Genomic DNA, 17,633 nt, shown 5'->3' on the forward strand with positions numbered 1-17,633 from the left:
ATACAGTTCAATAAGAGCAAATAAGCCAGATTTTTTTGTCCAGCATCTTACAAACCCATCTGGAAGTTAATGGCTAATGTCACACTAAGAGTCAGCTGTTTTTTGTTTGTTTGTTTGTTTGTTTGTTTGTTTTGCAGACTTAGTTGTGAGTAGAGATGAAAACCAACCTGTGACGTGTAGCCGGTCCCCGCTGACCTCGATCTTGAGGAAAATGCGGCCCCGACGCTCGGTGTGGTCTGTCCCGCACAGGCTCGGCACATTGACCACACACTGCTTGTGCACGTTCATGTCACAGGCTGCAGGAATGCAAAAGACAAAAACAAGCAACTCAGCTTACAGGTGAGTGGGATAACATGATTCCTGCATGTGCGATCTTTTAATTATTTTTTTTTCCACCAGGTTCTTTCTCCCAATGTTGTAAGTTGAAGGAAATCCATTTGCTGTTGAGATAAAATGGGGGAGTTGAGCACATGAAGAGAGAAAGTTTGGTTATTTTTAAATTTGTCTGGGTTTAATGATGTTCATGCAATTTGCAAGAAGCTGCAAGGAAAACTCTCTGCCTCTTAGGAGGAAGTACAAAAATAGTTTGAGGGGTTGATGTTATGAGAAAGAAATGAACTAGGAAGCTAAACCAAAGTAGTTTAGAAACCATAAAAACAAATTTTAGCTTTAATAAATCATAAACCTGCAGTCGGCAAACATCAACCTATGTTTCGTACTTCGGCTTGTACAAATTTAACTTCAAGGCCAATAAGAAATCTTCTATTTGGGTAACTTTAAAACACAGCACCATTGACAGTGCATGTGGATGTAATATTAGTGATAGGTCAACTTTTGCATATTGATAAATATGCAAAACATACAAATCTAAAAAATAAATGTCTGCTAAAATAATAGAGAAATTCTTGTGTAACAGTTAAATCAAATACTCATTTCACAAAATGACATGAAATTACTTGTTTCATTTTAATGTGCTGTGTGTTCTTTTTTTATTTTTTTTGCAATCTCTCTATGGTAAAATTAAAGTATAATAAAAAAATTGAGAGAGTACATTCCATTTGTAAGGGAGCAAACATAAAAACACAAACCCCACTGTACATGACTGCAAAAGTTTATCAAATCAAAAATATCCCCAGACTAGTAAATGTTTCAACCTTCCTCAAGCGACAGCTGGAAGTTATTCCCACACGTTCTGCATTATGAGGCGCTTGTGATGCAATCATCTCTGCTGCTGCAGATCAAATCTGCTGACTGTTGGGGGAAAATTGTTGTTGTTCTCAACATTTGCCAATATTTGTACCCTGGAAATGCACAGGTGCAGGCAATCCACACTGGGAGGTTTTCCAGCACAGGCTCGGATAATTGTTGCCATTTTTTTGTTTTCTTGTTTCGGTTTGACACAGCAGATATTACTATGTAAATAAGTTTATTCCTCATTTAAAGCTCATCTACAGTATTTACATCTTATCCTGATCACATTTCTATGTATATCCATCTGTCTTGACGTGCTAGGAAGAGAAAAGGAGAGACAGAATGTGTTGAAGCAGATTGTAATAGCCCTGGTCTCCTCACGTTCATTTGTTCCAGTGTGCTCTAATCACCATATATGATTAGGGCACCACTGGAAGCCCATAGATGGATGTGCCACGTATGAGGAGGAGAAAGGGAGGCAGGGTGATAGATGAGGATGGAGCTGCAACAGATGAGAGGACAGGAGAGAAGAGGTACAGTGAGGGACAGAAAGTGAGAGGAAACTGAGCGAGTGATGAAGATTTAGCACACAAGGTTCCCACAGAGTATTCATGTGAAAACTTCAGACTGATTCCAGAAGGTTAGAGAGTTAGGTCTTCAAACACAGTGTGGAAAAGGCAGAATAAAGGATGCAACTGACAAATAAGTTATATTTTACAAGAAAGAAAAGAAGGCAGGAAGGACACAAGTGTGAAAACAAGGAAGAACATAAGCCTGTTTATCGTAATGTCACGGCATCACAATCGGAGAGGTCAAAGGTGGATTTGTTGGTGTGTTTTGGAAATTGTACCTCAAAATCCCAAAGAAGCAAATCAACCATGACTGTCTGAGAACTGTTCTTTTTCCTGAAATGATGTTTGTTTTTGTTTTGTTTTTTTGCTCAACACATACAAAAGTACCACTTTTGTCAGAAAAGTCTGGAATATTTTTCCCAAAAATCTTGAGGATCATCAAGATGCGTTTTAGTGTTAGATGGGTCTCAGGGTGGTTTTTTTTGTCACACAGATTTTGGCCTTGAAACTCTCCCATGGATGCCATTTTTTACTCTTGTTACATCGTGAGCACTAACCTTAACTGAGGTTGACAGCGCTTTAGATGTTGTTCTGCTGTGCCAGTCACTTCTGGGAATAATAATTACATATACTGGAGTACCAAAGTCTTAGTAATGTGTTTAAAGCCCTTTGTAGGTTGATAGATGTAACTTTTTTCCTGTTTCATGTTGCTAGACCAGGCCTGCATAATTGATTTCTTGTTTTTACTAGTCTGATAGAAATTACTTCTGAGTTGCTAATAAAATTTAGCCAAAAAAGTTTACCTATAATTTTACAAAGGGTACCAATTACATTTTCTCCCAGACACAGGCTGTCTAATGGACGAATGAAACGTGATTTTTCTATTCATGAGGGTTATCTTTCTCTGGTATTAAGATGCATTTCATTACAAGAAAAGAAATCTATAGTGAAGAAATACTCTCACATCACTGTACATATGGGATATTGTTGATGGAAAGTGTTAAGTCCAACAAAAGGTGCTTGTGGAACACCTGTCAACAGCTTCATTTAAAGATATTTCAGGATTTTGTATCAGCTTGATCAGCTTAAAAATAAAGAATGGGGAATAAATGGGCAAAACCATGACTTCGGTTCGAGAATTGAGGACGTTCGGGTAGTTTCACAATAGCCGAAGACAGTGGAGAAAAGTCAAAAGTGGAGAGTGTGTGGGAGGAACGGGATCACATAAAGGTCTCCGTGGGGCAGAGCGGTGAATTCTTAGTGGGCTGCAGCACCGGGCTATTCCCATCTGTTCTCATTAGGACTGGCTCAAGGAAAAGCAGTGCAGCATATTCAACACAGGTGCACCCACACACACGAACAGACACACAGATGGAGTAACACTCACTGTCACATTTCATCCCCTGGTGGATCAGTCCGTACAGCAACGATCCACAGTGGTCACAGAACGTGGGGCTGCCGTATGTGTGGATCTTGAACTTATGCTTGCTTCTGGGGTCCTGGGGGGAAAATTTACACGAGACAAAAAGAACAATTGAACAAGATATTATAAACCTGAATTAGGGTTCAAGTAAAGTCTCAAAAGACTCACAGAGAGAGCTGTTTTCATCCCTGAAACCACATGGCGAGCATGACGTAAAAGGAGACTCCCACAAGGATAACAGGGAAAGTTAAAACTGGATTGAGGGACTTTTACATATAAATGAGCTCCACTTACATTCGGTTTCTCAACACACGAGCCCGAGGAAGCCTATCAGCACCAGCTTGCCAGAATTTCTAATCTGTTTTTGCGATGACATTCCCAGAGTGGTGCACCAGCAGCAACGCATTTTATATTTACCACCTGTGACAGTTTCCCCTCAGATGGGGAGGGGAGCAGCTTCCGGAGTGGAGACAGAGTGCGGTACAGCAGCTTTAGGTTTAAAAGCAAGCCTGTGTTTTTGAGGAAGATTAAAGCCTAGATGAGAATATGCAGTTCTGTCGTAACGATTTTTGGTCCACATTAATCCTGACTGAAAAACAGGAAGCGTTGAAGAGAACATATGCTAAAAAAAGTCTTCAGAAAAATAAGAGTTTGGGAAAGACAAATGCATTGTGTGAAAAAAATATCCAGGAACGTGGTTCTTTGTATTTTATGAACACATCAAATAGAAACAAGTAACACAAACTATATATAAAAAAGGGAAAATATGGTGATGTGGGCAAATATTACTTAATTTACTTAAGAAAGGAAGGAAGAAAGGAAGAAAGCATACATTCGGCTACACAAAAACAAATATTCAGTGTTTCAGAAACATTTGCTATAAAATCCGTCGATCAGCATGGCTTAGTCTCATTTGCAATGGACCGATTCATACATTTTTCTGCCTGCACTGTGTTAGCTGAGGTTAGCTAATTTCTGCAATCACTGCAAAACAAACATGGCTCTAATTAAAGCCCTGCAAATGAGGGTGGATAAACCCCCATCAGCGTCGCCTCCATCATGCTGAACTGTGTCAGAACGGCTGCATGTGTAATTATACAGGCCACCGACTGAGTAAGAAAGCCTACGTCGCTGAAAAGGGCCTTTTTTTTTCCACAAGCCGGCTGCATTAGGTAAACAACATGATGTCAGAGAGTGGGACCGAGGGATGGTAGAGGAGGAGACGTCGAGGGAATGTCAGCGTTTTAAAGAGAAAGGACTTCTGAGTACTACGTTTTGACAGATAGGGGTATGAGTCAGGAGTGTGAGGCTCTCTGAAAACTTTTATTAGCATACTCTATTTGGGAACATCTTATTTTTTTTACTCTATTCCCCCAGTATTTGCTTTTAAGTGTTCATTGTGGTCGTGCTCCTTCGACCACAGTTTTCCCTCATGAATCGTATTAACCAAGCATTTCATTTTGGGAACGCCGACTTTCGTTTAATCGAAACTTGATGAGTGAAATGTGTCCAGTTGGGGGCCTGAGGAGCAGAGGACAGAGAGTCTTTTTTTGGCTTGTGTTCAAACATTTCTTCACTCACTTGTCTAAGTAACCATGAAGACCTAGAAACTTTTATTGCACTGTTTATTGCAACGTTGTCTTCCCTTCACATTCAGTAACTGTCTGTTTTTCTGCTTTTGGTCTTGGATAAAATGAACCGTGAGGAGTTAGTTGTGAGTCTTCGACAGGAGAAAAATGCATTTTGAGATACAATCTTTGCAGAGCCCAGGGCTTCAGCATGTGTTAGAGTGTGCATGCCAGCATGCATTTTCTTCAGAATTTGTGCTGGAGCTTTTATGTTTGGGAAGACATTTAGAAAATGCCAAATGACCTGTATGTCATTTAGATATTACAGTGAAAAAGGCAAATATTTTGTACCAACACATACACAACTAAATATACAAATAAATATAAACGTAAAAATTTAGGAAAGTAATTTTACAACCAACTGGTGGTTCATAATTGACTTTCTGAGACATTTTTGTGGTTAAACTTAGCTTCCTCCAAGAAAATTGACAGCTATTAAACTGTTGCAAATCCCTCACTGTTTATCAAGCGTTTGCATACAAGCTCCCGTGTGGCTTTATGAACACATATTTCACTAGTAACCTAAAAAACACATGTGGTTTTAGAACATAAAAGCATGAAACCCCTATAGCAACAGCCCATAAAGTAAAACAATGAATCTGTTAATGGATATAATTTGTGAATAAGCACAGAGCTCATGACACACTCGATAGCACACTGTGAGTTGTGTAAGTGGCTCATAATGCTAGCAGCTTACCCATAAAAACTAATCTACAGTTTTACACAAATGGGAAAGCTTCTTCTGTGCAATGCACACAAAGCAGGGAGCGTATGGTGAAAACAAAACAAACACAGTTCAGGTTGAAGCAAATAAAGAGACGGTAAACATGATTATTGAACAAAATGATCTTCCCATTTATGCAGATGCTTTGCAAATTCATATATTTGTGTCAAACGCAGCGACTGAATGACATTTTTATCTTAAATGTGTTTGTTTGGCTTAGTGGTACATTTTAATATTTACGTGTTAAAACCTTCAGTAAATTACACAAGATCCTCAGTGAAACTAGCCGGGATGTTGCCTTACGCCACTCCTCTTGATTCTCATCTACCTCCAGTGTTGTGTCTGGGATTTGTCCCATTACGATGGATTTCTCTTCTAAAATACTGAGCAATCAAAGTCGGAGCAACAGGAACGTTTAAGGCATTAAAACCATCTCTTTTGGCTCTGCACCTCCCTCAATGCAGTGGGGAATGATTGTTCACAGAACAGGCAATTTCTGGTAAGCTTCATAGCATAGTTTCTTTTATGATAGAGCTTTATGATAGAGCTGGTGCATTTTATACCTGACAGCCAAACTTTAGTGATTGGATAAAATCAATTCAGATCATTTGAAACAGCCCTGGTCCAGAATCAGGGCTGTTAAACTAGCATCATAACGCCTTTTTATTCATGCCACTTTACTGAATATAATCCCTTTCGTTGTTCTTTTGAAACTGTTGAACCCTATGAACACAAATGCTCAGAACAGAACATAGTTTACTTCTTAGAGGCATTTTGTAAACGTTCAGTCATCCATCAGTGGAAAAAATGCTTTAGGGACTGAAAGGATAAGAAGACTGGAAGAAATGTGCTTCTGCTGTGGTGTCAATTTACACACACTACTATTATTGTTTGTTTATCTGCAACAGTTCTTGACTGTTTAATACCACCTAATCACGAGTATGAATGCAGCGACAATGCGAGCTACAAACACATGCCTGCAAACCGCTGCAGTGTCACATTAAAAACAACTTCACCTGAAACGTCCTTTCAATGACTCAAACACAGGGCATCACGCTGTGTGGGTAAGATGCTAGCAGACAAACCTGTGACACGGTTTGCACTGAGGCGAGATGATGAGCCCTGCGAGGGAAACAAGGGCCACATCATGCAGAAGAACGAGGAAGAAGTCGAGCACACTGACTCAAACATTATTCAGGCTAATTTTACTCAGGCGTCTACAGATGTGCCAATGTGCTATTATCTGTCAGTGCCTGATAATTAGACATTATTAGCATAAAGAGGCAAGTTAAAGATTTATGTGATGAGGAGATATTATCTAAAGCTGAGTTAACATCTGCTTCATGGCTGGATGAATGGATGAGAAAACTGTAGATACTTTTTTTTTTTTCTGATTGCCTTTTCTAGACCTATCCAGTCTGTGAGTGCTTGAAGCCCAACATCACATGAAAACTATTTCCTTCCTTAATAAAAACTCTTTACCGATAAATGTAAAACACTGGCAGCAGGAGAGGGTATGCTTCCAATGAGTACAACTGAGATTTAAAAAAGCGTGCTTTTGCAACAAAAAGAAAAGAAAAAGAAAACAAAAACACGCTCCCCAATCAAAGGCAGCCCACTGGAAATTAAATGAACTGCATGTGAAGACTGCTGCGCTCACCATTTTCCTCCTCTCGGAGATTTCAGAACAAAAAAAATAGAAAAATGTGTGCGTGCACTGAGCCAGCAGTGTGCCCTGACAGCTAAGACGGATGTTTTGAGAACACCTTTAAGCTGAAGCTGCTCCGTTTCTGCTCTTCAGCTCTTCTTTGTGTGGGATTCTGAGCTGCTAATTTGACAAACAACAGATCTCTGTAAGATTTTCACCTTTAATCATGTGAACAATTGCGGGTTGAAAACCTGAAGATATCAGTAATGGAGCTAAATCAGCACAGAACACCCTCTGTGCAGCACACATGAGCTTAGCACACATATAAGAAAGGCAATTTGAATACAGTTATTTCACAGGTCAATGACCTCTATGCTGATCCTTCCTCAAGTGCACATCTAGTCTCATTTGGAAATTAGAAAGTAGAGAGACAATTGAGATTCGGCTTCTTTTAATAGACAAAACTTTCAACAGGCGACACAATTAAAAAAGTGCTTTAAACTACTGTACTTTTTCATGCTACTCAGTTAGGTCTGATTTTCTCTTTCTAATTTATTCTTTAAATACAAACAAAACTCTTAACATTGTCTACTTGCAATAAAAGCTGAAGCAATCAAGTAAGAACAAATAGTTTGTTGAACAAGATAAATGGGAAAACAACCAAGGACTCTGAGTTGAGCCTGATTGTATTTGTGCTCTAACTTTTAAAATTTGGTTTTCTACATCGTCCTGAAAAAAAAAACCCATCTATCCATCCACCTTTTACATGTTTCCACTGATATTTTAATCATTTATCTTTGGTGTAAATTCAACACCATAACTGTCACTTCAAAATGTTCATATTGTTTACAGTTAATGCCAAGATTAAGGTAAAATTCACATTAAACTTAAATCTGACATGCACATGAACATTTCTGGGCTTAATTACATGTAAAGCCACTCTGACCCGCTGTCCAAATCACCTCGTCAGACTCGGCCTTGAGTTTGCACAAAATTCTTGAGGTGCAGACGTTGTTAGGCAAACTTTTCCGCTGTTAGAGTAGGTCAGAATGGCCCGGTCAATGTCCGGACCTTAATCGAACAGAGGATGTTTGCACGACATGAGAACTGATGTTCTCATGGCGTCCAATCTGACTGAGCTTAAGTTGTTTTGGAAATGCAAAATGGTCAAAAAAGTAAGGGGCACTGGTAAAAGGTGGTGTCAAAGAAAACTTACTCTGGTGGGCTGAATAAGCTTTTCAGATTTTTATTTGCAAACATGTTTTTCCATTTCCTTCCACTTCACTATGCCGATCCATCACCCCACATCCCAGTGAAATACATGTACGTTTTTGTTAAAAAGTTCAGACTGTTACAAAGCACTATGTGCATTTCACAATCAAGTCACTTTGTGATAAATACATGTTTGCTAAATATCATGCCGAGGTGTTAAATAATAAAAAAAAGAGACAGATTAACAAAAAATAAATTCATTCATTAATTAAAAGATGAGGATCATGGTGTGACTCTGTGTATTTGTGTCAAGAAAAAAAAGCCCTTTGGGGAGCAAAGTGAACAACTGAATAGTTGCCATGGAGATAATGGGTTAGAGAAAATGTAGCAATAGATTGAGAGTCACTGGAGAAAAAGGAAACTGTGAGAACAAGAGGAAAATCACTGAGTGGCTTTACAGCATCATGCAAGTCTGCAGACCAGCAGTTCTAAGACAATAAGAGAGCCACACTTATAAATGAGATGATAAAAGGAAAGGAAGAGAGGAATGAAGATCAGACTGAGAGCTGGATACATGTGATGAAATGCTGCCTTCCCTCCAGGCTGAAGGTCAGCTGTTCGGCTGAATGAAATGACCAAACGGGGTTGTTTTTAGCCGAGAGGATCCTCAGAAATGCTCTGCTGGTAGCGCCGACCCAAATGCAGTCAGGCTCACCCTTCAGCCTCAACCGAGTCTCCAAAAGTCTGACGGTGAAGGGCGCAAACTGTCTAATATGCACTCAGTGAGCAAAAAAAAAAAAAAAAAAAAAAAAAACGCAAAGCAGTTTGCCTGGATGTTTTATATTTACATCAACTTTACTTTGAGGGAGAAAAAGATTTTTTTTAAAAAAGTGAGAGGCTTGTTACACAAACTGCAAGAGATGCTGAGAGAGATTGATGTGAAAAGAGAAAGACAAATGGCCTAAGTTTAACAGATAAAATGAAGAAAGCAGAGTCGAAGAGCTGGAAACGGGAAAATGACAAAGATGGACCTCAGGGATGAGGATGTGTGTGTGTGAATGTGTGTATGTGGGTGGATAAGTACAGGTGGCGTCAAATCTACAACCCAAGAGTTGACACTCTTTCAGCTAGCCATTGTGGTTGTCAGTGAACAAGCCCACAGTGTAGCTGAGAGAAGAAGGCGTCTTTTGATTCATTCCAATCAAAAGATTTGAGGCTAAAAAAAAAGCCTCAAATTAAAGCTTGTTGCCAATCTAACATAATAGAAGTTGTAGCAACAAGTCTTTTTCTTAATGTAGCAGCTTTCAATATCTAGAGACTGACATTTTTTCCTGTTCTTCCCAGATTGGAGAGTTTCTGTGAAAAGCAGTTTTCCAGTCCTGTTAGGAGATTCTCCTTTGAATTTCATTTGGGCTTCATATTAATCATTCCAGTACTACAATATGCTTTAATTTTAACTACTCCACTCTAGCTAAAGCTGTACATTCCCACATTTTCTTCACGTCTGACTAGCAACCATGTCCCTGCAGAAGAAACATCCCCACAGCATGACGGTGCCACCACCACGTGTCACCTGTGGCATGGTGTTCAGGGTGATGTGCAGCGTTAATTTTCCTCCACATAGTTTATAAAGACGTTGACGTTTTTGGTTGTGAAAAAGTTCAGACAATGTAAATACTGTTGCACTGTGAAATCAGCTTCCACCACTTTTCTCCCACAGGTTTCCTGTGTTCTCTACATGCGACAAGCTGTAGACAGAACCTCTCCCAGCTTTCGTTCAACAACAGTGTTATATCTTCAATAAAAAAATAAAAAAAAGTTTGAAGATAAGTTTCTAACATGAGAAAAAAAAATGGAGAATTTAAAGGGAAAATTTACTTCTGTAAAAAATTGTACATTCGACTCATCATCTAGCTTGATTTGCAATGTTACAGCTCAAAGTGTTTAATGTCAAATGAGATCACACAACCATAACTCACCAGGACACATCTGTCATCCCTTTTCATACGCAAACATGTCTGCACACACCCAGCAGGTGATTCAAACCCAGATTAGTGTACACAGCCACCTGAGCCCATGGGGGAGTTTTGTTTTCACCCGTCATATGCTTTGCTTTGAGCTGGAAATCAGTTGTTTGATGCTGACATAAAAAAAAATAATAATAAAAAAAAGAAGACAAAGATGGGAGAGCTGACATTAAATATTCTAATACAGTACAAATAAAGAGTATATTCAGTGAAAGCTTTGCATTGCAGAAATGATGGAAGCTTTGAAATGCCTGTAAGTTAAAAGCAGCCTGGCCTTCGTTCCACACGTAAGAGGAGACTTTAAAGGCGACGGCTGCGACTGTAACGTAACCAGATTCATCTAAGCTCTCAAACAATGACTGTAATTACACTTGAACTGACAATTTAGTAAGCAAGATGACATCTCATTCTCTGTCCCTCCCCACCTGCAGCCTCCTTCATACCATCCATCTAAAGCCATTCAATTAAAGGCAGATCTAACCACTGGAAACACTCGAACTGACGAGCTTGTTTTCGTGCTCAGAGAGCCTCCGTGTTTTAATATTGTGCCGTTTCTAGCCTCGCTGATGTTATCTGAAGTGATGGTATGCTTGTGTGTTTGTGTGCTTCCGCCCATGGCCTGTATGCCCTCCTGGCGGCGAATGTGGGCTCCTTTCGTCTGTTGTTCGTTTTGTGCCCTTTCTGATTTCCATGCCTTTCCGGTCTCATTAGTGAATTAAACATCAAAATGCATTACGATATCAAACACGGCATGGACATACATGCAAATGTGTCTCCTAATGCATGTGAGCAGACCAAAACAGAATATAAATGAACACGAAGCGGTGCAGGGATTGATTAAAAAATATTTTTAGGATGTTGTCATTCCAAAAACAACAGGAGGAAATGCTGAGATGCTTTACTTAAAAATAAATTCTATGGTTTAAAGCTCACTGCATTTTATTAAAAACGAGAATCCAACATGTTACTGTGGATGATAGAAGACGTGGTAAGGAGGCCTTTTTTTGTTTAGGTGTGGAGGAGAAAGTAGGCATCTAAAAGTTGCAAGTTGTTAGCTCTCATGGACTGAAGTTGGCCTTCTCCTCATTTACAGTTAAAGTGTCATTTAAGTGCTAATTATTGAGAGGAATCTTCTGTTGATTGCCTTTATTGTCGGATTAACACCCTTGCCATCACTCTGAACAACATTCTCACACATGATGCGACAGCTCTAATCGTTCTCCCCTGTCGTGAGCAAACACCAAACCCCTTCAGCCAGCAGGATGGCAGACAGCTGCTGGACAGGTGAAAGCCTGACTAATGACAGTCACAATGTGGAGAACTGCTGTTGCAGGAGCTTTTCATTTTCTTATTAGAACATTCACAGTCTATTTTACAGGAATACAACATGGACGTGCAGCTGAAAGTGCCCTGTGCGATAGTTGCAGTGGACACTGATGCAGAGCTGAAGGATCACGAAGACAACCGAAGCACTGTGGAAAGGAGGAGGCACTAAAACAGCCACAAGAACGTCAAAAACATGGGGAAACACTGAATATATCACACAAACAGACTTCAGTCCAACAGATCATGACAGAAGTTCTTTTACATGAACAGATAATATGATATATTACCTTTTGTTTCCTGAATTAACGTCATTCATAATCATTGTAATGTGCACTTTTCAATCTTTTTACAATATGCAATAACGCTCAGGAAACGTTTCCTCTATGTGACCTATTCATGCAGGATATCACAAAAAAGTTCTTCCTATTTTTAAACAAACAAGTTAACTTCATTTTAATTTAATTCACAAAGAGATACTTGTGAGTTATTACTCAGTAAGGTAATACTGTTATTGATTACAGCTTTTAAGAACACATTAGGTTTCTGAGCAAACTAAAATCATCATAAGACAAATAAAAAATGTTTTTTTTTAATACCAAAATGACCTCATAGCTATCAAGCAGAAAGTCACAAACACCATCCATGAGAAGTTTAAACTACAAAAGACAATTACTAAAGAAGCTGGGACCCCAAAAAGTGCTTTATCCAAGGACATTTGTTGGAAAATTGAGTGGAAGAAAAAATATGAGGTAGAAAAAAAGTGCACAAGCAGTTAGCATGTGATGTAAGGCCTGTTTATAAGTTGGAGGGGGCAGGATTGCACGAACTTTGTTTTTTCTTGGTTGTATGCAAAGTTTTTAAGAATACTGAGACGCACCCGCAATAAGTTGCTGCAAAATATAAGAGGATAAAATATCTATGAAGTATTTTAAAACAGATTTAAAAAGGGTGGACATGAGTGGATGGAAAGACAGATAAATAAGATAGAGTTTGCAGAGTGTAGGTACTTTCTGAAACTATAAAAAAAAAAAATGGATATCTGACAGGCACCAGATGACTTGCACCTAATATTAGCACATCAAACGCCCCTCACAAGTCTGATCCCTGACACTTTCCTGACAAAGCTGCTACAGAATAGCCTCTTTATGGCTTCAAGTTAAGATATTATTATAAGATATGATCAGGTTATTTTTACTTTGTTATCCACTTTTTAATGTTGCTGCTTAATTCATACACACTATGCACTCATGTCATTCACTGCCAGAAAAAAAGACAATCTCTGTATTTTATTAAAAAGTTACGGTTTGAAAACAGTTTATACTTCTGCCTACCTCCTTTTTCAAAGAAATAGTCATGCAAATAATGGTGTATGACGTTTTGAAATAAACTACTACACAAAAGTGCGGTTGTCTCAAAAGATTTTTTTTAGGACTCGTTAAAAACAGGAAGTGCAGGAATCCCTTGGTTTGCGAGCAGCTTACAGTAACCCTCCGTCTCGTCGTCCTGTTGTTGATTAGAGATTTCAGTCGGCTCCGTATCATCACAGAAGGAGGTAATATGTCCTCGCCTGCTGGAATCCCACATGCTCATCCACCTCTTTACACCCAATCTTTCCCTCATTAACAGCAGACCCATCGCACACTTATGATAGTAAATGATGCTCATCTCTCCCTCTGCCCACACTTCACGCTACTGCCATCTGTTTTGGAGATGAGGGACGTCAAAGTGGAGAAAAAAGGCTAAAGTAACCATAAAACTACACTTAAGTTAAGGTTACTGATAAAGAGATACTGAACTGAGCAGACGCAGGTGTCGGGTTGTTAATCCCTCCCCGTTGCGCCCTAATTAGGAGTCGAGGAGAGATCTAGAGTTGGGATGCATTCAGACTGCACCTCTGAACACACCCTTTCATCGCAACCCCGCTTTCATGATCAAACACAGCCTTTAATTAGCCTGACTGAGATATGAGGTCTGCTTTTATATGCAAGTACTTCGATGTCTGGTGGCCTTTGTCGGATTTATTAATACAAAGGCCAAGCGGGGGTCTTTAACCTGTGAGAGTGTGATCACTTCCTGTTTACCCCACCCTGAAAGTAGGGGTCTGATGACGGCTGCCGCTTTCGCTCTCAGGTAACTTGAGAGTGAAGTTTGAATCTACCAGGATCAGAGGGGAACTCTCTTTATAGAGGTTTTTTTCTTTATTTGCTAGCACACACTCTGCAGATTTCATTATCACACTAGGAACAAGTAAGCTTGACAGTTGGAGTCAATAAAAATATTTCAATCTCACATGTGAGATTGAAAAAGCAACATTTTAGTTTTCTGTGGAAGGACAAAACACTTCTCCAGAGTTCATGTTAATATTTTACTTCTCAGGCAGAAAAAGGTGACATTTATTTGACTAGTAGTAGGAGTATAACAGTATTTCTCATCAAATTGAAGCTAATAAAAAAATAAAAAAATAAATAAATAAATAAAAGACAGAAGTGGAACTAGCACATTATTTCAGAATACTGTCATACAGAGAGCCAATGATCACATAGTCACTGATGGAACCATGAACTTTCTCCTGAGCAAGCACATCTAAAGTTTAAAGGTAGGCCTAGTGTTTATACCCATCAGCTAATGATAACATAAACAAATGAAGGGGTCATGCTAGAAGTCTCTACTAGTTGATTTTTAACCTGTAACATAATGACCACTGGCTGAAAGAACATTTCTATTTCCAGGGTAGGCTCACTTCTTTCACAAACACGTGCACCTTTTTTTTTTATTTTTGTTTCAACCTTAAACGTTATTATCAGAGCTAAATAGTACAAAATTGAATCCAGACCTTCTACACTTGTCTTTTAGGAAATGCCAGACGAGAGGAATCCACTGTTTTCCTCTGCTGGTTAAAATCATTTACACCGGATAACTCCTGGTGTGTCACTAAAAAGAAAATCCTAACATTAGTTACAAAAAAAAATCCTTAAAGTTAATTAGACAACTGAAAGAAAACACCGCAAAACTGAAGAACAGAGAGCAAACCAAGACAAGCAGTTTCTGTGCAGGTGGAGCTGGAAATAATGAGTCCAGAAGCACACATGCAGAGAATAATTGATAGCTAAGAATATCCATGAAATAATTGCTCACTTTTTTTGCTGCTTTTACGCCCATTTCAGTTCAGCGCTTAATATTTAAACACACTGTTTTACTGGAACCGTGGTCTCCATTTTACAAGAACAAAAGCTAACTAATTAAAAAAATGCAAGCCATCATTAAAGTTTGAGGAAAGAAAAAAAGAGAAAGGAAGCAAACTTCTAGGCTCATCTGTCACCTGTTTTCCTCAGCAGCTCTTTTTTTTTTAGCCCAGTTTCTTCAGTGTATTTGTTAAGGTTTTCTCATCCTAGAGAAGTGGTCGAGAGGCTGTTGATGTACCTGTGTGTTAATCACTGTGAAATGGGTACAGGAACCAACAATGAGGACAAGTCCCAGGAGGCCTTCTCAGGTGGAAACTATATTTAAGCGATGCATAGTTTAAACCCTGATGTAAACATCCATAAAGGGTAACAAGAGTGAAAAAAAGCACCAACATCAAATATGATGCCAAAGATTTCTATGAAAGTGCTCCGACACCATTCTATCACAAATGGGGATTCATAGTTTTTACAAAAAATATATATATATAAAAAAAAAATCTCATCTCTGAATAGTCCCCCTGCAGCTGAACATCCTAAAAGAGATATGAACAAGCCATTAAAAAATACTAAATTACTGGCCACTGCTGTCATGAGACATGATTCAAGTCTCACACACAAATCAATGTGTGTCCATTAGTAATGAAACACAGATATGTTTACTTTTCAGCAAACTCTGGATATTCTGCTTGCTCTGCATTTGTCCCCTCACTTTTAAGAAAAAATAATTGACTTCAACAGTTCACATGCATATGTGGTTGCTCTGCATGGCGTCATCCATCGGACAATAATCCTATTTCTACAAGTGCACAATTTATCGACGCTGCAGTTTACCTATAAGTGTCTGAGCCGAGAGGTCTTCCTGATCTGTCCTCTACAATGTCTGCTGAGGTCAACAGTGACACATAGGAGGTTGTGTACAGTTTGATGTGTGCAGACAACATCATCTGTCTTTTTTCTGACAGTTGAGGTTTTGGGGACTGGCAAAGAGTCCGTCCAGCAAAAATGAACTCCAGTTTATTTGTGCAACAGTGTTTCGCTTAATCAATAAAATATTCTTAATATTCTAGTCATGTATGAGTGGATGTTAGGTATGTGATACTGAGTTTCTGTGTAGAGCTTGGTTGTCAGTCAATCCTTACATCATGTTCCACTTTTGCATGTACAAAATGGTCTTGACGTAATTAAATGCAACTGAAAGTTACTGTGTTAAATCAAATAGTTATCAATATTTCAATCCTCTCACATAATAACCTGTTTCTTAATAGTTATTACAACCAATATACACGGTAACTGGACCAAAAGCCAAATTTCAACTGAAAAAAGGCACATCAAGGTTGTTTCAATAGCACAAAGCTTGTCGTTCCCAACAGCTTTAATCTTTAAGCCTTTCGTAAATCCTATATCTGCTGCGGTGATGAGTGTGAAATGCACAGCTGCACCTCAACAAACAAATCCCACAATGTAATAACCCCACCTATAGTTGCACATAAGAGTTGCAAGTAAAAACACTAAAGAGATGGTGATCCTCAGAGACAACCTGGGGCAAAAAATATGTTTGAAAGACACTTAAGACATTTGTTATTATTTTAGCAAGACAATACCATACAAAAAAAATAAAAATAAAAAATCCAAATTCAGCAAAATCAGTTTTTTTTAATAGCTAAAGAATGGCTTGCAAACAGTGAACACATGCTCATTTGCATTTGACATTTCCTGCCAAATAAAGATGTAGTGCTGAAAAATTTTTTTTTAAAAAGAGAGCTTTAACAACTAAATACTTCAATAGGTTAGAGAAATACTTAAATATAAGACATAAATGCTACTAAACGTTTTCATATAAAAAATGTTTTCTTAAGTAAAAAAAAACCCGCGTCACGTTACGCAAACAGATGCTCTGCTGTTTTTCATCCTCCAAAATGCGTCTCTCCGTGTTTGGTGTAATGCCATTTGTCCTAAAACCCTCTGATATCCAGGGTGTTGGTGTGATTGCAAAGATCCTGCATGCACCAGCATGCAGGATCTGACATCTGGATTATGTCAGATGCTCTCTAGCTGGCACAGACACCACTCCAGCTCATGATGTTTCTGCTTGGCATCCAAAAGGAAGAAGATAACAAAAAAATCAGCAGATTACAGCTGCGCACCTCCATCATTTCTGTGCACGCGGATATGAAAGCCTGTCTGACACTATTCCTCTCATAGCTAATGTTGGTTTCTGTATTTCTGGTGAAAACCCAGCTGGGAACTCTGCTACATCCAGCTTACACAGTTCTTGATGATTGACTGCTTTCACATCATCTGAGAAATAAGCGGCCTTAAGATCGGGACAAAAGTTCAACAGCTGGCCTGTCAGCGGGCTGCTAATCCAGCGAGTGGTAGCGATACGGGAACATCCTCAGCTGGCTTATCCATATGTACGACTCTCATAGCTGGACAAGGCCACATGACACAGCTGAGATAAAACAGGTTTAGGTTTGGTAAAATGGGCCGCTGGACACACCAATCGCCGCTGACAAACACAGTGGTCAACAGAAAACATATAAGCTTTAATTGCGATGAGTCCATCTGCTGCTGTACATGTGACCAATAAAGTGCTGGGGAATCTCAGACAGTCATATGTGATTTTTGATACAGAAATATGTAAAATAACATAACCTTGACAAAATCATAAGAATAATTTGTGAAGAGTAAAGCACAAAA

At 38.9% G+C, this 17,633-nt stretch overlaps 1 protein-coding gene across 2 annotated transcripts in view; it reads right to left on the minus strand.

Annotated features, from left to right (window-relative positions):
- The window catches only part of prkcab (protein kinase C, alpha, b), a 98,794-nt gene that overhangs the window by 27,489 nt on the left and 53,672 nt on the right, over positions 1-17,633 (minus strand). For both annotated transcript variants that reach the window (XM_007557338.2, XM_007557337.2), the window contains exons 4-5: positions 3,151-3,262; positions 168-296 (exon numbers count right to left, since the gene is read on the minus strand). In XM_007557338.2, the coding sequence (XP_007557400.1) occupies positions 168-296; positions 3,151-3,262 (241 nt within the window). The remainder of the gene's footprint in view (positions 1-167; positions 297-3,150; positions 3,263-17,633) is intronic.

This window comes from Poecilia formosa, unplaced genomic scaffold (assembly GCF_000485575.1).
Source record: "Poecilia formosa unplaced genomic scaffold, Poecilia_formosa-5.1.2 Scaffold88, whole genome shotgun sequence".
In the NCBI taxonomy this organism is placed as follows: domain Eukaryota; kingdom Metazoa; phylum Chordata; class Actinopteri; order Cyprinodontiformes; family Poeciliidae; genus Poecilia; species Poecilia formosa.